Source organism: Rhinichthys klamathensis, unplaced genomic scaffold (genome assembly GCF_029890125.1).
Source record: "Rhinichthys klamathensis goyatoka isolate OS25496 unplaced genomic scaffold, OSU_Roscu_1.1 h1tg000243l_1, whole genome shotgun sequence".
In the NCBI taxonomy this organism is placed as follows: Eukaryota; Metazoa; Chordata; class Actinopteri; order Cypriniformes; family Leuciscidae; genus Rhinichthys; species Rhinichthys klamathensis.
In genome coordinates, this window is record NW_026606765.1 from 1,892,709 (window position 1) to 1,920,646 (window position 27,938).

A 27,938-nucleotide genomic window follows, 5' to 3' on the forward strand; every position below is an offset into this window, starting at 1 on the left:
TGTATTGTAAAAAACGCTATATAAATAAAGGTGACTTGACTTGTCTTCTCCATGTACCAAAGGGCGAGACCAGATGAAGCTGCATCTCCAGCACTCTCACTCCTGTCTGTAAAGAGTCATCAGTCAATGGATAGACCTATTGTGTTCAACAATGGAGCGCAAAGTTATATGGGAGAGAAGTATGAGGACCACATGTACCACAGGGCGAGACCAGATGAAGCCGCATCTCCAGCACTCTCACTCCTTTCTATTAAAAGTGATCAGTCAATGGATCGACCAATTGTGTTCAGAAATGGAGCAGAAAGTTACTTTGGGTATGAAAAGTATGTTTATTTATATGTTTAAATGGTGTGTTTGTTGCATAATAAAGACAAAACAAACAAACAATTTATTAGACTTACAATTATATTTTTCTTGAATATGTTGTATATCTCTTTTACATTATTATACTTGAATTTTCTGTGTCATCCTGACAGTCTAAGACCAGATGAAGCAGCATCTCCTGTAACTTCATACTTCTCTTTAAAAAGCAACCAATCAATGGATCGACCAATCGTATTCAAAGACAGAACTCAGCATTATCACACTGAACGGTATGATTTTTATGAATTTGTATTCTTTGATTAGATATGCATGTAATTGTAGTGTGGCTGCAATATAAAAATTCAGTAGTCGCTACCAATACCAGTAAAATTTAAATGATTCTCTACAAATTTAATAAAATAAATAAATAGTGTAATCAGCTCCAACTCACCTGCCTAGAAGTTTCTATTAATTTTTTAGACCTTGATCACCTGGCTCATCTATGTTTTTTTAGGGTTAAAGCTAAACTCTGCAGGGCTGTGGCCCTCCAGGAACTGAGGCTGTGTTTGAAATCGCCCCCTAAACCCTTATTCACTATTCCCTACATTAGTCCACTAATATAGTCCCCTTGAAGGAGTGAATGAAAACGAGTGAGTGAATTCAGACACTGAGCGCGCCGGAAGGGCAGCTGCTTTTGCATAGTTTGTGCTTGCTGTTTAATAATCATTTTAAACTTAGAAAACTGGCAGCTTCAGTAGTAAGATGAAAATATAGATATTTGTATTTAACTCTGTCATGTAAACTAGCATGCATAAGCCTTAATTAAACAATTTAATAATCAAGTAAAAAGGGATGTATACCTGTATCATGTTACGCTGTAGCCACATTGGATCAGTGGTTTGGAAAATGAATGGATGGATGATTCAGCTGTGGGCACCACTATGGTTTCAGACACCACGACAAATGGCTGTCCCCTTAAATAGATAAACATCATAACTATTTAGAATGAAGGTGTATCAATGCGCATTTCCCACCAGTCCTGTGTAAACAAGTAGCATCTACCTGCAATACCGGACGCTGCATTTTCAGGAACGCATTTCTAGGACCCTAGTTTTTTTAGTGACTGTGCCACCTACGGAATTAGAGGACCAGTGGCTGCACGTTTTTCTGAAAGATGGACAGCAATCAGAGTGTGAGTATCAAATGTGAATCAATTAGTATTTTTTTTTAACATTAAAAACATAACAGAGCACATAGTCAGACATAACAGAACATTTTAACATAACAGAACACTCATGCACGGAGGTAGGGCTGATTTAGGGCTCATCTAAGAGTTGCCTGCCGCCACCAACCTCGCTCTACGAGTGACGAAGTTGACCGCACGCTCCCTGGGTCAGGTGATGTCCACATGCGTGGTTAGACTTCTCTGGCTTAACCTGGTTGATATGTGCCAGGCTGAGCGAACCCGCTTCCTCAACTCCCCCATATCCCAGGCTGGCCTCTTCGGCGGCGCGGTCAAGCACTCTGCCCAACAGTTCTCGGCCGCCCAGAAGCAGACTGAGGTTACCAAACATGTTCTGACCCCGCGGCCACAAACTGCTTCCACCCAGCCACCGGCTCAGATGCCTCAGTCTGCTTGCCACCAAACGCAACCTCCTGTGACTTCCACCCCCAAGGCACGCCCCGAGTACCAGTTACTCCGGCCTGCCGTCAGGTCTTCACCCCGTGGACGAACCTCAGCTTTCTACGGGCCAGAGTTCCCTTAGAACGAGTTTCCAGGCATGTTGTTGTCTCAACAGATGCCTCCACCACGGGCTGGGGTGCCATGTGCAATGGACATGCTGCCACGGGCTCCTTGACAGGACCCCAGCGCTTATGGCATGTCAATTGCCTCAGTTGCTGGCTGTACGTCTTGCTCTGCACCGCTTCCATGCGTTGCTCAAGAACCAGCACGTACTAGGCCGATCAGACAATACCGCGACAGTAGCGTACATCAACGGACAAGGTGGTCTCTGGCTCCTCTTATGGAGTCAGAAGCATCTGAGGTCGCTTCGAGTCATTTATATCTCGGGAGACCTGAACTGTGCAGCCCACGAGCTCTCACAGCTTCAGCCTCTTCCTGGAGAATGGAGACTCCATCCCCAGTCGGTTCAGCTGATTTGGGATCAGTTCGGGGACGCGCAGGTAGACCTATTTGCCTCCCACAACTCGTCCCATTGCGACCTGTTTTACTCCCTGACGAGGGCACGCTCGGCACAGACGCACTGCCGCACAGCAAGCCGCGGGGCCTCCGCAAGTATGCGTTTCCCCCAGTGAGCCTTCTTGCACAGACCCTCTGCAAGATCAGGGAGGACGAGGAGCAGGTCATATTGGTTGCGCCTCATTGGCCCAGCCGGACCTGGTTCTCCGAACTTGTACTCCTCCCGACAGCACCTCCCTGGCCAATTCCTCTGAGGAAGGACCCATTCTCAGAGACAGGGCACCCTCGTCCCGATCTTTGGAACCTCCACGTGTGGCTCCTGGATGGGACGAGGCAGGTTTGAGTACCCTACCACCAGCGGTGGTGGCTACCATCACTTCCGCTAGAGCATCGTCCATGAGACATGCCTACGCGTTGGAGTGAAACCTCTTCGTCAACTGGTGCTCTTCTCACCGAGAAGACCCCAGAAAATGCCCGATAAGTGTCGTGCTTTTCTTCCTGCAAGATGGGTTGGAGCGAAGGCTGTCGCCCACCACCCTGAAGGTGTATGTTGCCGCACATCACAACGCCAGAGTTATGCCACCGGCAGCTTTCGCGTTGGCCAGGTGCCGCCATGTGCATGGTTCCCCTCTGGGTGACCCCCACATGTGTATTTCCACTGTAAGCCCCCCCCCCCCCCCCCTGGGGCTGAAACATTCCACCCTGCGGGCTGGACACCCCAGTGTTTCCATATGCAGCCCCTCATGTGTATTCTGTAAGTCATATGATTCCATCATTCCTTGTTTATTTTACTTGATGAGTTATTCTATTATGCTAATTAGTCACTATAATTACGCAACATTCAGCTTTTAGCAATCAGGTTTAGTTGCAAGAAAGAAAGTAGTAATTGGATGATTCTGGCTTGGTTGCAGGGTTGTGGTCTGTTGTTCTTTAGCTTATATCTTTCAATGCAGGTTTATATTGTTTCAACAATTTTCACTTGACCCCTGTGGGGCTCCGTATATTTCTGAAAATATTTGTGGAGAAACATTACACTGTTTTAATTCAGAATCATTAATTAAATGTAGTTTTTATTAAATTGAGTAAAATAAAATTATTCCAAAATTAACAAACTTTGTTTCAATATTTTCCTGTTATTATTGTAAAGGTGCTTTGAATCAATCTGTATTGTAAAAAACGCTATATAAATAAAGGTGACTTGACTTGTCTTCTCCATGTACCAAAGGGCGAGACCAGATGAAGCTGCATCTCCAGCACTCTCACTCCTGTCTGTAAAGAGTCATCAGTCAATGGATAGACCTATTGTGTTCAACAATGGAGCGCAAAGTTATATGGGAGAGAAGTATGAGGACCACATGTACCACAGGGCGAGACCAGATGAAGCCGCATCTCCAGCACTCTCACTCCTTTCTATTAAAAGTGATCAGTCAATGGATCGACCAATTGTGTTCAGAAATGCAGCAGAAAGTTACTTTGGGTATGAAAAGTATGTTTATTTATATGTTTAAATGGTGTGTTTGTTGCATAATAAAGACAAAACAAACAAACAATTTATTAGACTTACAATTATATTTTTCTTGAATATGTTGTATATCTCTTTTACATTATTATACTTGAATTTTCTGTGTCATCCTGACAGTCTAAGACCAGATGAAGCAGCATCTCCTGTAACTTCATACTTCTCTTTAAAAAGCAACCAATCAATGGATCGACCAATCGTATTCAAAGACAGAACTCAGCATTATCACACTGAACGGTATGATTTTTATGAATTTGTATTCTTTGATTAGATATGCATGTAATTGTAGTGTGGCTGCAATATAAAAATTCAGTAGTCGCTACCAATACCAGTAAAATTTAAATGATTCTCTAAAAAATTTTAATAAAATAAATAAATAGTGTAATCAGCTCCAACTCACCTGCCTAGAAGTTTCTATTAATCTTTTAGACCTTGATCACCTGGCTCATCTATGTTTTTTTAGGGTTAAAGCTAAACTCTGCAGGGCTGTGGCCCTCCAGGAACTGAGGCTGTGTTTGAAATCGCCCCCTAAACCCTTATTCACTATTCCCTACATTAGTCCACTAATATAGTCCCCTTGAAGGAGTGAATGAAAACGAGTGAGTGAATTCAGACACTGAGCGCGCCGGAAGGGCAGCTGCTTTTGCATAGTTTGTGCTTGCTGTTTAATAATCATTTTAAACTTAGAAAACTGGCAGCTTCAGTAGTAAGATGAAAATATAGATATTTGTATTTAACTCTGTCATGTAAACTAGCATGCATAAGCCTTAATTAAACAATTTAATAATCAAGTAAAAAGGGATGTATACCTGTATCATGTTACGCTGTAGCCACATTGGATCAGTGGTTTGGAAAATGAATGGATGGATGATTCAGCTGTGGGCACCACTATGGTTTCAGACACCACGACAAATGGCTGTCCCCTTAAATAGATAAACATCATAACTATTTAGAATGAAGGTGTATCAATGCGCATTTCCCACCAGTCCTGTGTAAACAAGTAGCATCTACCTGCAATACCGGACGCTGCATTTTCAGGAACGCATTTCTAGGACCCTAGTTTTTTTAGTGACTGTGCCACCTACGGAATTAGAGGACCAGTGGCTGCACGTTTTTCTGAAAGATGGACAGCAATCAGAGTGTGAGTATCAAATGTGAATCAATTAGTATTTTTTTTTAACATTAAAAACATAACAGAGCACATAGTCAGACATAACAGAACATTTTAACATAACAGAACACTCATGCACGGGGGTAGGGCTGATTTAGGGCTCATCTAAGAGTTGCCTGCCGCCACTCTACGAGTGACGAAGTTGACCGCACGCTCCCTGGGTCAGGTGATGTCCACATGCGTGGTTAGACTTCTCTGGCTTAACCTGGTTGATATGTGCCAGGCTGAGCGAACCCGCTTCCTCAACTCCCCCATATCCCAGGCTGGCCTCTTCGGCGGCGCGGTCAAGCACTCTGCCCAACAGTTCTCGGCCGCCCAGAAGCAGACTGAGGTTACCAAACATGTTCTGACCCCGCGGCCACAAACTGCTTCCACCCAGCCACCGGCTCAGATGCCTCAGTCTGCTTGCCACCAAACGCAACCTCCTGTGACTTCCACCCCCAAGGCACGCCCCGAGTACCAGTTACTCCGGCCTGCCGTCAGGTCTTCACCCCGTGGACGAACCTCAGCTTTCTACGGGCCAGAGTTCCCTTAGAACGAGTTTCCAGGCATGTTGTTGTCTCAACAGATGCCTCCACCACGGGCTGGGGTGCCATGTGCAATGGACATGCTGCCACGGGCTCCTTGACAGGACCCCAGCGCTTATGGCATGTCAATTGCCTCAGTTGCTGGCTGTACGTCTTGCTCTGCACCGCTTCCATGCGTTGCTCAAGAACCAGCACGTACTAGGCCGATCAGACAATACCGCGACAGTAGCGTACATCAACGGACAAGGTGGTCTCTGGCTCCTCTTATGGAGTCAGAAGCATCTGAGGTCGCTTCGAGTCATTTATATCTCGGGAGACCTGAACTGTGCAGCCCACGAGCTCTCACAGCTTCAGCCTCTTCCTGGAGAATGGAGACTCCATCCCCAGTCGGTTCAGCTGATTTGGGATCAGTTCGGGGACGCGCAGGTAGACCTATTTGCCTCCCACAACTCGTCCCATTGCGACCTGTTTTACTCCCTGACGAGGGCACGCTCGGCACAGACGCACTGCCGCACAGCAAGCCGCGGGGCCTCCGCAAGTATGCGTTTCCCCCAGTGAGCCTTCTTGCACAGACCCTCTGCAAGATCAGGGAGGACGAGGAGCAGGTCATATTGGTTGCGCCTCATTGGCCCAGCCGGACCTGGTTCTCCGAACTTGTACTCCTCCCGACAGCACCTCCCTGGCCAATTCCTCTGAGGAAGGACCCATTCTCAGAGACAGGGCACCCTCGTCCGATCTTTGGAACCTCCACGTGTGGCTCCTGGATGGGACGAGGCAGGTTTGAGTACCCTACCACCAGCGGTGGTGGCTACCATCACTTCCGCTAGAGCATCGTCCATGAGACATGCCTACGCGTTGGAGTGAAACCTCTTCGTCAACTGGTGCTCTTCTCACCGAGAAGACCCCAGAAAATGCCCGATAAGTGTTGTGCTTTTCTTCCTGCAAGATGGGTTGGAGCGAAGGCTGTCGCCCACCACCCTGAAGGTGTATGTTGCCGCACATCACAACGCCAGAGTTATGCCACCGGCAGCTTTCGCGTTGGCCAGGTGCCGCCATGTGCATGGTTCCCCTCTGGGTGACCCCCACATGTGTATTTCCACTGTAAGCCCCCCCCCCCCCCCCCTGGGGTTGAAACATTCCACCCTGCGGGCTGGACACCCCAGTGTTTCCATATGCAGCCCCTCATGTGTATTCTGTAAGTCATATGATTCCATCATTCCTTGTTTATTTTACTTGATGAGTTATTCTATTATGCTAATTAGTCACTATAATTACGCAACATTCAGCTTTTAGCAATCAGGTTTAGTTGCAAGAAAGAAAGTAGTAATTGGATGATTCTGGCTTGGTTGCACATTTTTACGTCCTCCAAAACTAGGGTCCTAGAAATGCGGTCATAAAACTGCGGTCCTGAAAATGCGGCCTCCGGGATTGCAGACAGATAAAATTGTTCATTCTTGCTGAATGAGATACCTGTCTGGGATACAACGCCCTGTTATACTGTGTTTATGTATGATATTGATGGTTTATATAGCTTTGGCGTCATAATGATGGTATTAAGGGGCGGTGCATTTCACACCTAGGCCTTCAGTGGTGTCCTACCTGAATGAATCCACCTCTTAATACCATCATGTGTGTGTGTATATTATAAATATATATATATATATATATATATATATATATATATATATATATACATTTTTATATAATATATACATTTTTATATAATATATATACACTCACCGGCCACTTTATTAGGTACACCTGTCCAACTGCTCGTTAACACTTAATTTCTAAGCAGCCAATCACATGGCGGCAACTCAGTGCATTTAGGCATGTAGACATGGTCAAGACAATCTCCTGCAGTTCAAACCGAGCATCAGTATGGGGAAGAAAGGTGATTTGAGTGACTTTGAACGTGGCATGATTGTTGGTGCCAGAAGGGCTGGTCTGAGTATTTCAGAAACTGCTAATCTACTGGGATTTTCACGCACAACCATCTCTAGGGTTTACAGAGAATGGTCCGAAAAAGAAAAAACATCCAGTGAGCGGCAGTTCTGTGGGCGGAAATGCCTTGTTGATGCCAGAGGTCAGAGGAGAATGGCCAGACTGGTTCGAGCTGATAGAAGGGCAACAGTGACTGAAATAACCACTCGTTACAACCGAGGTATGCAGCAAAGCATTTGTGAAGCCACAACACGCACAACCTTGAGGCGGATGGGCTACAACAGCAGAAGACTCCACCGGGTACCACTCATCTCCACTACAAATAGGAAAAAGAGGCTACAATTTGCAAGAGCTCACCAAAATTGAACAGTTGAAGACTGGAAAAATGTTGCCTGGTCTGATGAGTCTCGATTTCTGTTGAGACATTCAGATGTTAGAGTCAGAATTTGGCGTAAACAGAATGAGAACATGGAACCATCATGCCTTGTTACCACTGTGCAGGCTGGTGGTGGTGGTGTAATGGTGTGGGGGATGTTTTCCTGGCACACTTTAGGCCCCTTAGTGCCAATTGGGCATCGTTTAAATGCCACGGCCTACCTGAGCATTGTTTCTGACCATGTCCATCCCTTTATGGCCACCATGTACCCATCCTCTGATGGCTACTTCCACCATGTCACAAAGCTCTAATCATTTCAAATTGGTTTCTTGAACATGACAATGAGTTCACTGTACTAAAATGGCCTCCACAGTCACCAGATCTCAACCCAATAGAGCATCTTTGGGATGTGGTGGAACGGGAGATTCGCATCATGGATGTGCAGCCGACAAATCTGCGGCAACTGTGTGATGCCATCATGTCAATATGGACCAAACTCCCTGAGGAATGCTTCCAGCACCTTGTTGAATCTATGCCACGAAGAATTGAGGCAGTTCTGAAGGCAAAAGGGGGTCCAACCCGTTACTAGCATGGGGTACCTAATAAAGTGGCCGGTGAGTGTATATATTATTGTTTCCAGTCTGTTAGAATATCTAACGCTAAGCAAGGAAGCAATCTCAATCATGTCTGCAAAGAGTGATCCGTCAATGGATTACAAGGATAGAAGGTATGAGTTTCTATTTGATAGTGTGTGTGTGTGTGTGTGTGTGTGTGTGTGTGTGTATGTGTGTGTGTACAGTATCAGTGGCTTGCAGTGATGTTCTGCATGCGGAGAATGAGGGGAATGAGGCAAAGTCATCAACGTTTTTCTTTTTGTTGTTTAAATATATATATATATATATATATATATATATATATATATATATATATATATATATATATATATATATATATATATATATATATATATATATATAAAATGTAAATTCATCATCTCCCAGTTACACTTAATGTTTTCACATTTCCTGGTTAAAAAAACATTACATCATAAAAAAGGAACCAAATACAATTTTACTTTGTATTCATTAACTATGTAATTAATGTTCTTTTTATTAAAACCATAATGTCAAGTTTGATTTTGGCATGACATAAAGTAGTGATATCTAAGTGGCTGTGTTGTTTACTTTTTATTTAGTCTTCCCATTTACAACATCATTTTTTTTTTATTCAGACCAATGTGTGAATGCACACGAAAACAATAGGCAGGGTTTAACACACAAACCAATCATATCTATCATAACCGACTAATTTATATATTTCTTTCATTTGACGTCGTAAGTAGAGATGCACCGATGTATCGGCCAACAATCGGTATTGGCCGATGGCCGATTCAATGTGTCGGGAGATATGGAGTGGGTCTGAGATGATTTTTGACTTATTGTTTCGCCCTTTTTTCAAGGCCGCGGAAGCATGGTAGTGGGCTCGTGGTTTGTTACACAGTTCATAAGTTGTTTGGAGTTTTTTCGTTTAGTATAATTTGTACCTTAAAGGGGTGGTTCAGAATTTTAGACATTGGGCCTCATTTCCAAGTTAGCCTTAGTGTTATTTATCAGTGGAGACAGCTTTCAAAAATTTTCATCCAGTCGTTCCAGTTACATAGTTCGCCGGTGCTAGGCTAGCGCGAGTCAACGGTAACTGCTAGCCTGCCATTAAAAACAGTTGTTTTTAACCAGGGGGCCCCCCAAGCGAGTCGAAAAACCGAAAAATATTTTTTTTAGATGACTTAAACAAGTGACAAAAATGAATGAATGAATATGAATTAATGAATGAATAATTCGAGACAAGATAATTCTGATTACATGATCAATATACCTGCCTACAACTGCTGTGTCTGCCAGCGTTTAATTCATGCGCATAATCTACACACCTCGCACATGCATAGACAATTCGTGCGCAACTGCGTATAGTCACGGTAATGTTAAGCCATGTAACAAAAAAGGACGTATCCATCTGGTGCCGTAAATAGAAAGAAGAAAAGGCCAGAGGAGGAGAAAAAAAAGCTAGATAAAACTATATTTGCATGATTATTTACAGTATGTTTTGTGCAGACCATTCCTATCTACGGCAAGCCCCGAGAGGAAAAATACATTGCATAACGCACATACAACGAGCGCCAGTACATCATTACCGGCATTATAGTAACAGACTTTGTTGGATTCTGTCATGTACAATCCAACCAAGTCTGTTACAATAATAATAAAAAAAAACTTACAATGTATTGAGACAGTTGAATAATAATAATTTTTTTTTACAGTTTTCAACAATAATTGTCATTGTTGAACCCTTGCTCTTATTTTGTTGATTTCTCAGTTTTGTCATTATTTTAGCAAATCAATTATTTGATATGTTTTGAGACAGTTTGTTTTAAGAAGTTTCAAAGAGTTAGTAAAAGAGTAAAGTAAATTATTTATTTAAGTATAGGCTATTTTTTATTAAGTAGGCCTATTTATTTTGTATTAATACATAACCTCACTGTGTTCATTTATAATGTATCATTATTGCGTGATATTTGTGTCAATAATTGTCAAGCACATGTGACTCCGCGTAGTGGGAGGGGGCCCCCAAATCAAATTCTGCTTAGGGCCCCCACAAGGCTCGGGCCGGCTCTGCACTCCACAGTACAACAAAAGCAAATAAATTATAACGCCAGACTATCGATGTAAATGTCTGTTGAGAGAATAATGTTAGAAATCAAACTACCCTTTCATCGCATTGCAATAGTTATACTTTGTTCCCTGTATTTATCAGCACAGTCTACAGCAGCGGCGGAGTGATATGTAGTTACCTAGGCAACCGAGAGAGGTAGTGAGAGAGAGAGGTAGAGAGAGGTAGTGCAGGTAGTTTCGACTGTAGTGCGTTTCGGTTATGTGTTTACTTTTCGGCGCAGGAATACTAACCGGAGCAAAGTAAAAATCCCCCGCTGCTGAGAAACTAGTTCCTGTAAATGAGTTGCGATCATTGAGATGCAAGAGTAGTTTGATTTTTAACATTATTCTCTTAACAGACATTTACATCGATAGTCTGGCGTTATAATTTATTTGCTTTTGGTGTACTGTGGAGTGTTTTTAATGGCAGGCTAGCAGTTACCTTTGACTCGCGCTAGCCTAGCACCAGGGAACTATGCAACTGGAACGACTGGATGAACATTTTTGAAAACTGTCCCCACTGATAAATAACACTAAGGCTAACTTGGAAATGAGGCCCGATGTCCAAAATCCTGAACCACCCCTTTAATTTCAATCAATGTCTTGTAAATCAATTATCTGGATTTAAATAAATAAGAAGAAAATAAAAAACAACGCTTGGTGGAATGAAGTGCGTATCAAAACATAAGCCCACTACCCTGCTTCTGCGGCCTTGAAAAAAAAAAAAAAAAAAAACAGATGGTATATCCATTTAATTTTGTAAATCTAATGCTTCTTTCCAGGCTGTTAGAATCTATTATAACAAACAGTATAATAGAACAATCTGAGCCCATAGTTGCATAGAGTATGAAAACAGAGAATTTAGTCTGTTAGCTGTTTTCATACAGTACGGTGTGCTTAATGTTTTTTTTATCATTAAAAAGTTGCAGATACAGATCTTTAAAAAGCAGATGCCATCTCATTGAAAGATTTCAGCAATGTGAGAAACGGTATGAGAACTTAATTTTTTTGGCTTGAAACATATATGTGCACATGTGTTGAATACAAGCTCACATCTCTTTTCAAAATATTATACATACATTTTCTCAAAGATTTTAAGGAAGGCTAGGGTTGCATGTTTTTTTTTTTTTTTTTATTTGTTTATAACCAAATGTGTACTCTCACAGTCTGAAACTAGATAAAGCACCTTCTCCAGCACTCTCACACCTGTCTGCAAAGAGTGATCAGTCAATGGATCGGCCGATTGTGTTTAAAAAGTATGCACATTTAGACTGTTACAAATGATGTGCTCATTGTATTATAAATAAAACATTTTATCAGTTACAGTTGTGCTTGTTCAGCATATCATGTCTCTTTGTTAAAAATGTGTCTTTCCAAATCTTAAAGTCTAAAATCATGTGAAGCACCATCTCCAGCACCTTCCTTCACATCTCTGAAGAGTGATCAGTCAATGGATCGACCGATTGTGTTTAGCCAAGAAGCAATCAGACGGTATGAAATTCTATTTGACATCCATTTCATTTTGTAAACCAAATGCTTTTCCCCAGGCTGTTAGAATCCATTATAACAAACAGTATAATAGAACCATCTGAGCCCATAGTTGCATAGAGTATGAAAAGAGAGAATTTAGTCTGTTAGCTGGTTTCATATGGTGTGCTTAATGTTTTTTTGTATCATTAAAAATGTGCATTGTCATGCAATTTGTTTATAACCAAATGTATACTCTCACAGTCTGAAACCAGATGAAGCAGCATCTCCAGCACCCTCACACCTGTCTGCAAAGAGTGATCAGTCAATGGATCGACCGATTGTGTTTAAAAATGAAAAGTATGCGAATATAGACTGTAACAAATTGTGTTAAAATTTAAGTAAATATAGTTTATCAGTTACAGCTGTGCTTGTTTTGCATAGTGTCCCTAGTGAAAAAAAACTATACCAAAATGTGTTTTAAATACTTTTTTTCATACTAAGTAAACTAAAAATCCATGAAAATTTTTAATGTCATATTCGCTTGAGACTTACTGAAATAAATATTATAATTAAAGTTTATTCATAGTACTTGTTTAATGCACAATGCACATCTTAATATTAAGCTTAAAATATTATTTAATATCACTATTAGTAAGGATAGTATGATCTCTGTATAATATCAGTCTTTAAATGCAAGATGTTAGTTAACCTGAAGTATACTTGCAATAGTTCCACTTTAGCACAATCAAATAAACTTTAGTATATCTTTAGTTGGACCTCAGCACTATTTCTGGATAACTAAAGTGCATTAAGTGCAAAATTAGTTCCAATTTAGCAGACTTTTAGTATGTCAATTTAGTATACCAAAAGTGCAATTTCAGGGTATTTATATTAAGTACATAAACATGTAAATGTATTTGTAGTATACTTAGCATAAAATAAATGTTTCAAATGCATTTTAGTAGATTTACTTTTTACTAGGGGTCTCTCTTGTAGATTGTTAAACTAATTTTGTCTTTCGCATTCTTAAAGTCTAAAATCATGTGAGGCACCATCTCCAGCACCTTCCTTCACATCTCTGAAGAGTGATCAGTCAATGGATCGACCGATTGTGTTTAGCCAAGAAACAATGAGTTACAGGTATGAAATTAAATTATAGCTTGCTTTCTGTGTATGTAATAAACAAAAATCAGTTATGTTGTTGTCATTACATAATGTTTGATTTGATCACTGAGGTCTTATAAATGAGAAGAAATTTAATTAAAGTTGGACATTTGGACATTCCTTTTAGAGATTGGAAGTGAGAGTTAAGTGAGTGGATGTGTTCCTTTTTTTTAGCACTCTACAACATTAGCACTCTGCACTATTATTGTTTTTATGCAGGCAGTATACACTCCAATCTTGTCTTGGTTTTATTTATTACTATGCATTGATCATTTTTTCATTTGTTTTGTGTATTTTACAATGGGTACGATTATTGCATGGCCATTGATCATGGTATGATCATTGCACAAGTTGAAAATGTAATAACCACAGATATTTCCACAGCACACTTTCAGCCTCTCTGCTGACAGAGGATCACTACAAGTGCCCAGTGTGCACAGAGGTCTTCAAGGATCCAGTTTCCACCCCCTGTGGACACAGTTACTGCAAACACTGCATTGATTTCTACTGGAGACAACCAACCCAAGCTAGATCTTATGCTTGTCCTCAGTGCAGAAAGAGGTTCAGAAGTCGTCCAGTGTTGAGTGTGAATGTTGCTTTGTCTAAACTGATTGACGAACTCCAGAAGGCAGGATTTAGTCCCGCTCTTCCTGCTCACTGCTATGCTGGACCTGAAGATGTGTCCTGTGATATCTGTCCTGAGAAGAAGCTCAAAGCTGTTAAATCCTGTTTGACCTGCACTGTGTCTTACTGTGAGACCCACGTAAGACAACACTACACAGTACCAGCACTGCAGAGACACAACCTGGTGCAGGTGAATGGATATCTATCTGCCCATCTGACTGTCCGTCTATCCAGTTTAAAGTTCACAGACTAATCAGTATAATGTGTTTGGGTTTGTTTAGGCTATTAATTTACCACATAAAGAAGAGAGAGAATTACAAGAAGAAAGCAGAACATTGACAGCAAGAGTAATAGAACTGGAGGCGGTAATAACTTTATAGATAGATCACTTAGTGGGCCACATGTATGGGAAATATTAATTTCTTAAGTTATGTTCAAACTATTCTAATTTTATATTTTTTCAGACCCTGAAAGAGAGAGATTTACAGGCAAAACGTTTGTGTAAAGGATTTGAAATTCACTGTATTGGTGAGTATATCATAGATATTGGCAACTTTACAAGTTAGATTGTCTTATTTTTATGTTTCTTTTGATTTTTCAGATTTCCCCCCAGATGTGATTGAGATGGCTGCGCTAAGTCGATCTTTAAGACTTGGAATGTTGTACGACAGTCACAGCAATTCTTTCTGCCAAGGTGATAATTTGAAACCGCAAATTTGTTACACCATTGAGACATGTTACACCCTTTTATTCTAGAATGGAAAAAAATAATAATTTAAATGTGAATGTCTGTTTGCAGGTATCTTTATGTTAGAGCACAACACCATTGACTCTATGAAGGTGTCTCTCCCTCGGCTAAAGACATGCGTGAAGATTTTAGAGCATGACTCTGTGCAAGAGAGGTGCAGAGCACTGGATATCTCCTCTGCATTCTTAAAAGAATTATCTGTACTTAAAAAACTGTCTGGAGCTGCAGCCTTTCTGAACCACCCAGGTCAGCCTCAACATCAGGACAGAGTTACACTACACTACCGAACTACCACTAGACTGGACATGATCAGCCAAAAACTGTTACAGGAAGTAACTCTCCATTCAATCCTTAATGCAACAGCTACACATGTGATCATCGCTGTGTGCTATGGAGCTCAGGCCTTTTTTGTTTTTGATTATGTGAATGAGAAAAGCAGCACAGAGAGAAATACAGAAATGGAAAATGTTATCAAGAAACTCACCACCATCAGTTCAAGAGATGTATTATCAAATCTTAATGAAACAGAAAAAGCTAACAGCATTTTTTATAACTGCAGTCTCTACACTGATGTGGGTGATGCAATGAGTTCAGTTTCTTTTGATAAGGCAGTGGAGATCTACGGTTCTCTGCCGACACTGCTTGGATCTACAGGCGAGAGAGCAGTTCCTCTGAAGGTCTGGCTGTATCCTCTGAAGAAACTGGACAAGAGCTCAGTGTGTGCTGCTCTAAATGGAGTCAGTGAAGATGTAATGAATAAAACTGAAAACATTCTGGAACATCTGAGAAAACAGATCAGTATCTGTCAGGACATGATCACAGACTGCATGAATGTAAAGTTCATTATTTGGTTTCCAGCTCTAAAGGATAAACTTATACAGTTTTCAGAACTGTTGCATGAATACATGACTGATTTGCACAGAAGAATTGCAGAAATTGTTAAAGAAGAGGAACATGAGAAGAGACTGCAAAAGCTCATTGAAAGCCATAACCATTCACCATTCAGTGCAGAGAAAACAAACCAGTGGCTGGAGAATAAAGAAACTGAGCTGAAGATTCTGAGAGACTGCAGAGCTGCAGACATCACTGTTGTGAAATCACAGGCAGAGTTACAGAAAGTCATTAGTCACTCTCTGACAACCAGAGTGATGTGTCTCACACTTTTCTCACCAGATGCTAAGGATGTTTTCCTCGCTGCTTTGAGGCAGAATATATCACATGATTTAATGCCATTGAAGTCTGTAATAAATGTACAACTGTTTATTGCTGCCAAAGAGGAAAATGAAGATGTAGCGCAAACCAAGTTCATTGCTGCATTGATAACTGATGATGGTTTTCCAGAATACTCTGTGCAGTTTTATCATGATGGGAAGATTGTGAGCAATAAGGTGAAGTTTGGTACAAAACCAGAACTTGCCCAAATAGTTCAGGTAAAAAACACCAATGTGTCCCTGAAACTGAATCGACCACAAACCAAAAGCATTGAAAAATATGTGGTAGAGTACAGAGCTTTGGGCGATGATGGAATGAGTAACACAACTTGGAAACAGATTGTTTTTGACGGCACAACTATCAATAAAATATCAGGTCTAAAGTCTGGCCATCAATATCAGCTGAGGTATTTAGTTATTGAGCCGGACTGTATGAGCAACTTCAGCAAGGTTATGAACTTTCAGACAGCTGTTGCAGCAACACCTGGGCAACCCTTAGTGAATAAGGTGGACAGAGATACTCTCAGGGTCACGTGGCTTAGGGCTGAAGCTGATGAAGATTGTCCAGTGCTGCGGTATATGGTTGAGTATAAAGAAGCAGGACTGGATGGCTGGTCATCAGTACTAACACAAGGACCTCAGTGTGAATGTACTTTAACTGTTCCTCACAGCACCTGGTATAGAGTCAGAGTCTCTGCTGTCTATGAGGACGTCACCAGTAAACCTAGTGAGGAAACACCAGTACCAGTCGATGGTGAGATGCATGTGAAATAATGAAAACAAATAAAAACCATCTTTTGGATTGATGATGCTAATGCTTCATTCTTCATATCATTACAGTCTGGAGAATAGACCTCTCAGAGAGAAAGAGCTCCATCCTCCTAGAAGTGCTGAAACTGCAAACAAAGAAGAAACCAGTAGAGCTGAGAGACTGGACATATGAAGAGAGTGAAGTGAGGGGATTCCTCCAGTGTCTGCCCTACATCTCTGAATTGAGGTCAGCATAAAATAGATGTTTTATTTTTGTTTTAACAGCTCCATACTGTAAAAGCAGAATCTAAATAAGTAGGGAGCAACAAGACAGCACAATTGTTGTGATATTGTTTTACACAACAATTCAATAAAGATAATATTGATTAATATTTATTTTATGTAGTTATTTTTTTCTGTTTTTGCGCTTAAAAAAAAGGAATACCATTATAACCACTGACCATCACAGTACTGGGGTTTTGTTGCTAACTGATTCAGTATTTTTGAACAAATCAGTTTGAGTAAATTATTTAATTACTCATTCAATAAAGTGTTAAATTTAATTACTCATTCAATTTTGCACTTAAAAAAGCTATAATTTAATTTCATACCTGTAACTCATTGTTTCTTGGCTAAACACAATCGGTCGATCCATTGACTGATCACTCTTCAGAGATGTGAAGGAAGGTGCTGGAGATGGTGCCTCACATGATTTTAGACTTTAAGAATGCGAAAGACAAAATTAGTTTAACAATCTACAAGAGAGACCCCTAGTAAAAAGTAAATTTTTCTTATTCTTATTTTAAGTGCAAAATTAGTTCCAATTTAGCAGACTTTTTAGTCTGCTTTTTAGCAGATATGAGATAACACTTTTGTTAAAATCTGTATTTGTGAGGGTGTGGTTTAAATTTGACACTTTACACTTTTATTTTTACACTTTCTCTATAAAATCTGCTTTATTTGTAATTCAGAATTTGCAATACAATCTATATTTTCACACCAGATCAGTTACTATCACGATGTCTATCATAAAAGTAAGAATCTTAAAGCATGAAACAATGGTCCAAATTACATCCCCACAAATTCATGAAAACGATGTCTCAAACAAAGCACATTTTTTATCTGTAATCTATGTTGTGGATTTTAGACCGTTTTATTGACAGTGTTTTTATCCAATACTGTAAGTAATTTTTATACAGTATTCTATCTGTCTTTGTAAAAGGGTTTTCAGTTCCCATTTTAATTTTAATCTTAATCAGTTTTATTTTTTTCAAATGTACTTCGTATACATTTTCATACGGTGCAAAATTATATAAAATATATATGAAAAATATATTATAAATATAATTCTGTCATGACAACACTCGGAGAGATAACATGGTAATGAACAAGCCTGGACTGGGGATAAAATTTGGTCCTGGACAAATCCAGCCCATCTGGCTGTTTTGCTGGGGTTATAACAGTAAAGCACTGATTTAACCTAGTAAGCCGTAAAGTAAATTTACTGCTAATAAATGTACTGTTCATCCTAAAGTCATTCCAAAACCTGACTTTCTTTCTGTGGAACATAAAATAAGATCATTTGAGAAATGTCTGTTTTTTTTTTAAATAGAAGTCAAGGTTAACCAAAATGGTTTGGTGACCAACATTAAAAAAATCTTCTTTTGTGTTTCCCAGAAGAGATAAATAATGACATTTTGGGATGATCTAACAGTAAATAGTAAACACCTAATTTATGTAAGACATTGATATTTATATTTCATCAAGCTCAATTTCAAATAACATTTACTAATGAATTAAAATTAATTTAAACGATTAAAAAGTTAAACTATTAGTAAGATCATGGTAGTCACAGGTATGCTCCTCGTTACCATGGATATGGTTTCTAAATTAAATAAATAATAATAAACTAAAGAATTTTTAATAAAAATAATAAATACATTTCTGCCAAAACACATTTCTACAGTGTTTGTAGTTGTGCTGGATTGACAATTTACCTTGTCATGCAGTTTACATGGTTGTGACTGTTTTCAGCTACATGTAGATTCACCAAATGATTTTATAACACACATTTCTAAGTCAAGTCTGGATGGATCAAGCCAGTTGCGCACTTGATAGAGCGGCAGAAGCGCAGAGCACATTCGATCTGCTTTCGCATGCACAATTACTGTTTTATAAAACATTACCATTTCGGTCACACATTTGGAGTGTTAGCCTTTTGCAGTTGCCATTTACAAATGCACTGCATTTTAAAAACAGCACCTAATATAGTGGAGGGGGGAGATCTCCCCCGATTCACAACTCGCCCACTACTCGACCGGCCCACTAGGAAAGTACATGCCTGGCAATGAATATGGCATTGTTAATGTATTTGGTCTTGGCGGAATAGTTCTGCTACGCTGCTGCTGCAGAGCAAGTACAGAGACTTGCTACTGCCAATACATTCACAGACATTGCTGTGAGCATGTTAGACATGTAACATGCATGAAATAATCCCCCAAAAAGCAGGAGACTTGAGAAAAGTACAGACCCCATCCCCCCAAAAAAATTCGCCAGATAATTTACAGGCTGTACAGCCAATGCAATTTTGTTTTATCCAGCTCTAGACATTAACATTCTCAATTTGTCTGTGTCCACAGAATTCATGAACATGCTTTAGAGATGAAGAAATCTGCTGCCCAGTTTCTGCTGAATCTGACTGTTGCAGCTTCAAAGTGTGTTACAACTACAGGAGAGAGTTTCATTAAGCTGTTAACATCTGTGTGCAGCTACAGATCATTTCTCTGGTATGACGATAATGAGTTTTATGATGAGCATCAGGTTGAACACTGTGATTTCCTGCTGGATCTGTACTCATATGTGAAGGACTATGAGACTCAAAAAGGCAGGAGTGTCCTTCCAGCATTACAGCCAGTTTATCAGTCAGCTCCTGCAGTCTGGAGAATAAAGCTCTCAGAGAGAAAGAGCTCCATCCTCCTAGAAGTGCTGAAACTGCAGACAGAGAAGAAACCAGTAGAGCTGAGAGACTGGACAGATGAAGAGAGTGAAGTGAGGGGATTCCTCCAGTGTCTGCCCTACATCTCACAGCTCAGGTGAGAGTCTCATTGGAAAATACACTCTGGGTTTGATTTTCTTTATTTCATGTTGCCCACTCATTTTATTAATTTAACTAATAAATGTGTGAATACAAACAGCAGAACTGCATTACATGTTATCACACTTGAAAAGTTGCCCCAACATCCCACTTGTGTTCAAAAGAAAAAAAATATTGACAGTAGTTGGTTGTCACATTTTAACTGATCAGTGATCACCCTATACATGTCTGAGTTGAGCAATTCTAGGATGAGGGGTTTGGATAGCTAAATCATAGGGAAGTTCTTAAATAAAAACATATGTGCTGCTTTTGGTTTTCTTGGCCAACATAACATGTATTTATTTGTGTATATTTGATGATCACTTGCATTTTATTCCAGAGCTTTAAAAGGATAGTTCATCCAAAAAAAAAAAAAAAATCTCTCATCATTTCCTCACCCTCATGCCATCCCTGATGTATATGGCTTTCTTTCTTCAGATAAACACAAACAATGATTTTTAGGAAAATAATCAATCTCTGTGGGATAATGCAAGTGAATTGATAGTACTTATTTGACGCTTGAAAAACCACTCACAGTGATCGGTAATCCATACGACCCCAGTGGATAAATCAAGTCTCAAGAGAAGAATGTGAAAGCACAGGTCCTGTCACTTTTCACAAGAGGTTCACAATGCACCTACATCATGTATCACAACGTCCCTCTCATGATTGCTTGTACAGTGCATCCGGAAATAATTCACAGCGCTTCACTTTTTCCACATTTTGTTATGTTACAGCCTTTCCAAAATTTTTTATTAAATTCATTATTTGCCTCAAAAATCTACAATCAAAATACACCATAATAACAACGTGAAAGAAGTTTGTTTGAAATCTTTGCAAATTTATATATATATAAAAAAAAAAACGAAACAATCACATGTACATAATGTCACGGTTTGGGTTTTGTTTCTTGTTTCTTGTTTCTTGTTCCTGGTTCTTGTCTTGTCATGTGATTCCGTTTGTCATGTGATCCTGCCATGTGTCTTGTCATTGGTTAATCGTCTGATTATTGTTCACAGGTGTCCCTTGTCTTGTCGTTAGTCTTGTGTATTTTAGCCCTCATGTTTGCCCTGTGTCTTTGTCTAGTATTGTATGTTATGTGTGAATGTTACCGGTCCAGGTTCTTGTTTTCAGTTTTCTGTTTCATGCCTCGCCATGCCTTTGTTTTGTGTTTGAGTGTTTTATTAAAGTTTGCATTTGGGTCCTAAAGCTTGCTGCCAGCCATTCATTACACATAAGTATTCACAGCTTTTACCATGACACTTAAAAGGCATCCTGTTTCCACCGATCATCGTTGAGATGTTTCTACAACTTGACTGGAGTCCACCTGTGGTAAATTCAGTTGATTGGACATGATTTGGAAAGGCACACCCCTTTCTATAAAAGGTCCCACAGTACAAACCAAGCAATTGTCTGTAGACCTCTGAGACAGGGTTGTGTCGAGGCACAGATTTTGGAAAGGGTACAGAACAATTTCTGCAGCATTGAAGGTCCCAATGAGCACAGTGGCCTCCATCATCCGTAAATTGAATAAGTTTGGAACCAACAGGACTCTTCCTAGACCTGGCGGTCCAGCCAAACTGAGCGATCTGGGAAGAAGAGCCTTAGTCAGGGAGGTGACCAAGAATCCGATGGTCACTCTGATAGAGCTTCAGCGTTTCTCTGTAGAGAGAGGAGAACCTTCCAGAAGAACAACCATCTCTGCAGCACTCCACCAATCAAGGCCTGTATGGTAAAGTGGCCAGACGGAAGCATCTCCTCAGTAAAAGGCACATGACAGCCCGCCTGAAGGACTCTCAGACCATGAGACACAAAATTCTCTGGTCTGATGAAAAACATAGATTAAACTCTTTGGCCTGAATGGCAAGCGTCATGTCTGGAGGAAACCAGGCACCGCTCATCACCTCGCCAATACCATCCCTACAGTAAAGCATGGTGGTGACAGCATCAGCTGTGGGGTTGTTTTTCAGCGGCAGGAACTGGGAGACTAGTCAGGATCGCGAGGGAAAGATGAATGCAGCAATGTACAGAGCTATCCTTAATGAAAAGCTGCTCCAGAGCACTCTGGACCTCAGACTGGTGCGACGGTTCATCTTCCAACAGGACAACGACCCTAAGCACACAGCGAAGATAACAAGCCCCAAACGGCTGAGGTGCCGAAGCACCAAGTCCATGTGTTCGCACAACAGATCTCGCGAGTGAGCTATTATAAGCCAGTCGTCGAGTTGAGAATGCGAACGCCATGTTCAAGCACCGCGACGGTCATGTTCCCAGAGTGAGAACATGACTCGTTCACGAACGCTGCCTCAGCGTGCGCAAGGCCCAAGCACAAGAGGCAGCGATCATGACCATCAGCCGGAGGCAGAAGTTGGCCGCATCCAGAAATACACGGGTGAAACGTCATCCTGAAAAGGACGCGATCTTCACTCGTGTTGCTCTTTTCACAGAAAAACACTCTCTTATTGTGCTGAAGCACACGGGGATAAACGCAGCAACACAGCGGGGAAACTGCAAGCCCACTGTGTGCACTCAACCAATACCAGCTGTGACAACAGCCCTTTGAAAAAAAGGCAGATCGCGTGAAGCAGCAGCTGGTACTCGGGAGATCGTGAAGATCGCTGAAGCGCCGTCACACCAACACAGAGAGGTCTCGGAGAAAACAGCAGACTCGTTGAGCATGAAGATAAAACACCAATCTTGAAGCTCATCCACTCAGAGGACACAACCGGTCGGCTCCGAAGCAAAAAGCATGTGTGTATGCGCTCGCTTCCGCTTTATACCCGCACTGGTAGGCGGGGCGCGGAATGCAAGTCCTGCATGCCAATGTTCATTGGCTCGTTTTAATTCACTCGAAGGCAATTGGTCTCCCTAGCCTGATCCCAATTCATTGGAAACTCCTCCGACGAGACGTAGGAGTTCCCGAACGAAAGGGAATTTAAGATAGTGTGCATCTAGCGTATTACATTTCTATATAAATTCTGAGAAAGTGTTTGCATGTCCATTTCCATCCAGGATTTCTTATGCGCATTTTAAAAAATAACAAAATATTAAAAATCCTCAAAATAGTTGTGTGGAAGCGCAATTGAGATTGCACAAATGTTTCGTTACTTTTCCCTACCTCACTAACTTGCCGGATCCGTCACCCCCTTGTTAAGGACCTCAGAATTAAGAAATTAAGCACTGACACAATGATAAAAAAAAAGAAAAATTGGAAAAAAAATTGGTAATTTTACTACAAACACCTATCGTTTCGATTCAGAGGACATCTATTCATCCACTGGGGTCGGATCGATTACCGTCACAATCGCTGTATGTGGATTTTCAAGCATCAAAAAAGTGGTACCCATTCACTTGCATTATATGGACTCACAGAGATGGATTATTGTCATAAAAATATTTGTGTTTATCTGAAGAAAGAAAGTCATAAACATAAGGGATGGCATGAGAGTACGGAAATTGAGAGAATTTTCAGTTTTTTGGTGAACTATCACTTTAAGATTTATTTTGTTGTTCTGTTCAAACACTTATTGAAGTGACATAACATAGAGGAATTTAGTGATACAATGGGGCTGATCTACAGTTAATAGTTATTCCGTTAGCTGGGTTAAGTACTCAATCCTTATGTTACTTTTTGTTCAATACATAAAAAAGTAGTGGTAAATTTACCTATATTAAACCTGCAGAAGTACTATATAATAATGCATCACTTGCCATTTTTAATCACCTGCCATAGACATTGATGGAGTATTTATTTATTTTTCTCCACAGATTCTATCCCTTTGTTTCCTGTGAGAAGAAAATGTCTTTCCAGTTTCTAGTAAAACTGATTTCTTCATCATATTTGGAAAAAAACACTGAAGAAGATTACATTGATTGGTTCACATCTGTGTGCAGCTACACATCTTTCCCTTTTGATGAAAAATATTTTGATTATTGCATGTATCAGATTGATCAGTGTGATTTCCTGCTGGATCTGTTCTCACATGTGAAGGACTATGAGACTCAAACAGGCAGGAGTGTCCTTCCAGCATTACAGCCAGTTTATCAGTCAGCTCCTGCAGTCTGGATCATAGACCTCTCAGTAAGAAAGAGCTCCATCCTCCTAGAAGTGCTGAAACTGCAGACAGAGAAGAAACCAGTAGAGCTGATAAACTGGACAGGTGAAGAGAGTGAAGTGAGGGGATTCCTCCAGTGTCTGCCCTACATCTCACAGCTCAGGTGAGAGTTAGCTGCCTTTTACGGTTCCTCCTGAACCAAAACATCAAGCTTATGCTGCTTTCACTCCATGTCGTAACCGTGATTTGATTTAAGAGCTCTGTAAGTTGGTCAGGTTCATTATTATTGTAAAGTTATGTTTTTTGAGACATGAGGTAGTTTAACGCCATCACTCGTGATGCTATGCAAACTACTGCTGTGTACGTTCATGTCTCATATGTTTTGTAGGAGGTAGGGGTGTAACGGTACACAAAAATCACGGTTCGGTACGTACCTCGGTTTTAAAGTCACGGTTCGGTACGTTTTCGATACAGCAAAAAGTAAGAAATGCCAGAGAAATTTCTTATTTGTTAAAAGAAAAAATATTTTTTTAAATAAGTGTGAGTTTTCCTTCATCTTGAAACTTTCAGGTTTATAAATGGGGGTCATCTTTGAAGGATGAACAAATAATGTTTTGGTCATCACATTAAAAATAACATTTAAATATATGAAGAGTTTAGATGCAAAAGCCATTTGAAATTTTCTTCTAGAATGATCATTTTTATCAAGCTTGTATATTTAAGTTCAGTAATTTCACTTAAATGGCAATGAAGATTGCCTATTAATTGTCCTTTGAGTGAAATTACTGAACTTAAATATACAAGCTTCATAAAAATGATCATTCTAGAAGAAAATTTCAAATGTTACTTAGAGGCTTTTGCATCTGAACTCTTCATATAGGCTATTTATTTATATAATATTTGAGTTCTGAAGTGCTGGAAAAAGATGTGTGAAGTACTTGAAAGCATTTCACTATTCCAGCCAAACTGGTTACAGTGAGTGTTACTATATTAAATCCATGGTGGATGTTGCTGGTCTGTGGACGTAAAGTATTAGTTCATTCACGGCACAATGTTTCTCCTGGTGTCCACGTCAGCGCTGTTTGATCTAATAGAGATCTACGGTTAATAACGGAGAAATGTGAATGCTTCTCACTAGATCTCGCAGCGATGTTATTACTTCAGTGGCGAACTCAAATGTTTTCTTTACTGGATCTCTTAGCGCTGTGTTGTAACGGTTGTAACAGTGTCGCTTGATCGATCGAGATCGGCTCGCGCTGCACAGATGTTGCTGCTCCGAACTGATAAACGATCCGTGAAGCACAATAGCGCAGTTTCGTTCCGCTTTCATTACGTTTGCCATTTGATGTTGCGCAACGTTGTGGTGATCGCGCCAGCGCGAATTTTGTCGGCAGGAAAAATGGTCCAAGGAATCGTTCGGTTTGTATGCGTACCGAACCGGAAGCCTCGAACCGAAACGGTTCAATACGAATACATGTACCGTTACACCCCTAGTAGGAGGCGTGGGTTTGGAGAGCGCTTTGAAGGGAGGGTGGGATCTAATGCTTTCAAATCTAGCTTGCTATTGCTAGACTCTCTGAAATTGCCTACTCTACCTTTTAAAGGTTTTGTGTTGTAGAGAAATTACTGGTTGAAAAATATTTAGACATTCAAAAAGAACATAATTGAAAATTAATTAATTTCAGTGAGTTATTTAGTTTTAGACCAGTTCATGCTGAAAACGTAATGCTTTGAGACTGATTCATTGAGCAGAACCGACTCGTGAGAGTAATATGTTCATATTTTTTTCTGATAACATTTCCTTTTTCCCTTTTATGATCTCTAACAGAATCTGTTTCATTCTTTTCTAGATTTGTTGAAACACAGAATGAGTCACCTGAACTGTGGGAGAATAGCAAGGGATTTATACTAAATTTGTGTCTGCATGCTGCTCTCCACCAGAAAGAGACAATAGAAGCAACTGTGAAGATACTGCTATCATCTGTGATTGAGAAATCTGATTTCCTGCTGGATCTGTGTTCACATGTGAAGGACTATGAGACTCAAACAGGCAGGAGTGTCCTTCCAGCATTACAGCCAGTTTATCAGTCAGGTCCTGCAGTCTGGATCATAGACCTCTCAGAGAGAAAGAGCTCCATCCTCCTAGAAGTGCTGAAACTGCAGACAGAGAAGAAACCAGTAGAGCTGAGAGACTGGACAGAAGAAGAGAGTGAAGTGAGGGGATTCCTCCAGTGTCTGCCCTACATCTCACAGCTCAGGTGAGACTCTCATTGGAAAATACACTCTCGGTTTGATTTATTTGGTTTTTGTGTTTCCCACGTAGCTTATTAAATCTTAAATATCTGTATTAGTACAAACAGCAGAGCTGCTACATTTCAGGAATTGACTTGAATTCAAAAACAGTATCCCAATGGTGCTGTGAGTAGAACTATAAAGGATGCACCAGTTGATTGGTTACTAATTACTATTGACCATGTTTATCTAAGATGAAAGATTGCTCAATTGTGCTTACATTCAAGGTTGATTCTTATTTTTATTGCATGACACAAGAGTTCATACACTTCAATTTGAAATGTGTTCTCAGTGCTCTAAACATGATATCAGGCAACTGGATGGTGAATGGTTGGCCATTATGAGCATCTGTTTATGCTGATAAAAAACAACTTTTTGAATTGTTTGGCACTCATTTTCAATGGTTACTATGGTAATTATGCCATGTAACATCATAATTTAAAACCTTATTAATTATGAAAAAGGATGGGTGCCCTGCAATATTTCATATTATACAGTACACCAGAGCATGTGACTAGCAATGTCCAGTTGTTTTGGATAAACTGTCTGCCAGATACATAAATATAAATATTTAAATTTTTGTCTCCACAGTTTTTACTCCTTTGTTTTCTCTGAGAAGAAACGGTCTTTCTGCTTTCTTGTGAATCTGATCATTGTGGGATCAGAATTTGATGATACTGGAGAACAAAGAAATTGCATGGATCTATTAACATCTGTGTGCAGCTACACATCTTTCCCCTTTGATAAAAAATATTTTGATGATTGCATGTATCAGATGAATCAGTGTGATTTCCTGCTGGATCTGTTCTCACATGTGAAGGACTATGAGACTCAAACAGGCAGGAGTGTCCTTCCAGCATTACAGCCAGTTTATCAGTCAGCTCCTGCAGTCTGGATCATAGACCTCTCAGTAAGAAAGAGCTCCATCCTCCTAGAAGTGCTGAAACTGCAGACAGAGAAGAAACCAGTAGAGCTGAGAGACTGGACAAATGAAGAGAGTGAAGTGAGGGGATTCCTCCAGTGTCTGCCCTACATCTCTGAATTAAGGTCTGTATTAAATACATGTGCATTGAATGGCTGTAAAAGCATTATAAAGGCAAAACCATGTATCCCAAGTGTTTCAAAGACCCTCTTGTGTGTAACTACTTTCCTATGCTACTTATTCCTGATCTGCTGTTGTTAGTTCAAACCCAAGCCAAATGTGTCCAAGCCTCTGCTACTAATTTGAAAATGTCGCACAGAACTAGGAATGACAGCTTGGGCTATTTTTGAGAAGTAACTGGAAAAACAAAATGACAGCATGATTATGTGACGCTTTTATGTGGCAGTTCAATAAACAAGAAAATAATATTAAGTCATTTACATTTTACACACAATATTGCAAGTTACTTTGATGGTTTAGGTTTCACTAACAATAACAAAAACTCTAAATATACTCTAAATTAAGCCACAGCAAAACCATTTTTAAACATAACAGTTGGGTAAATGACTTAAATACTCATTCATAAAGACAGTCACTTAGTCACTTTAATTAAATTTGTAAATGTAATTTAAAAACATGTACCGGTACTTCATGCACTGAAGAATGTAAACTGAACATAGGCATTTAAATTACTGGAGTTTTAATAGCAGAGCAAGATGATTTCATATATTTACTCTGTTTATTTAAATGATTTAAAAGAGAATATACATTCAGCTTTGTTTTTACAGATTATTGTCAATTAATAATGTTTACAATACTTTTTC

General features: G+C 40.1%; 1 protein-coding gene across 1 annotated transcript in view; it reads left to right on the plus strand.

Annotated features, from left to right (window-relative positions):
* Nucleotides 1-27,938, plus strand: part of si:ch211-281l24.3 (uncharacterized) — a 66,347-nt gene that overhangs the window by 7,338 nt on the left and 31,071 nt on the right. The window contains exons 3-14 of the mRNA XM_056266002.1: nt 63-314; nt 477-593; nt 3,729-3,980; nt 4,143-4,259; nt 12,477-12,572; nt 13,248-13,355; nt 13,764-14,223; nt 14,468-14,531; nt 14,605-14,697; nt 14,803-16,716; nt 16,803-16,959; nt 19,352-19,804. Of these exons, the coding sequence (XP_056121977.1) occupies nt 63-314; nt 477-593; nt 3,729-3,980; nt 4,143-4,259; nt 12,477-12,572; nt 13,248-13,355; nt 13,764-14,223; nt 14,468-14,531; nt 14,605-14,697; nt 14,803-16,716; nt 16,803-16,959; nt 19,352-19,804 (4,083 nt within the window). The remainder of the gene's footprint in view (nt 1-62; nt 315-476; nt 594-3,728; nt 3,981-4,142; nt 4,260-12,476; nt 12,573-13,247; nt 13,356-13,763; nt 14,224-14,467; nt 14,532-14,604; nt 14,698-14,802; nt 16,717-16,802; nt 16,960-19,351; nt 19,805-27,938) is intronic.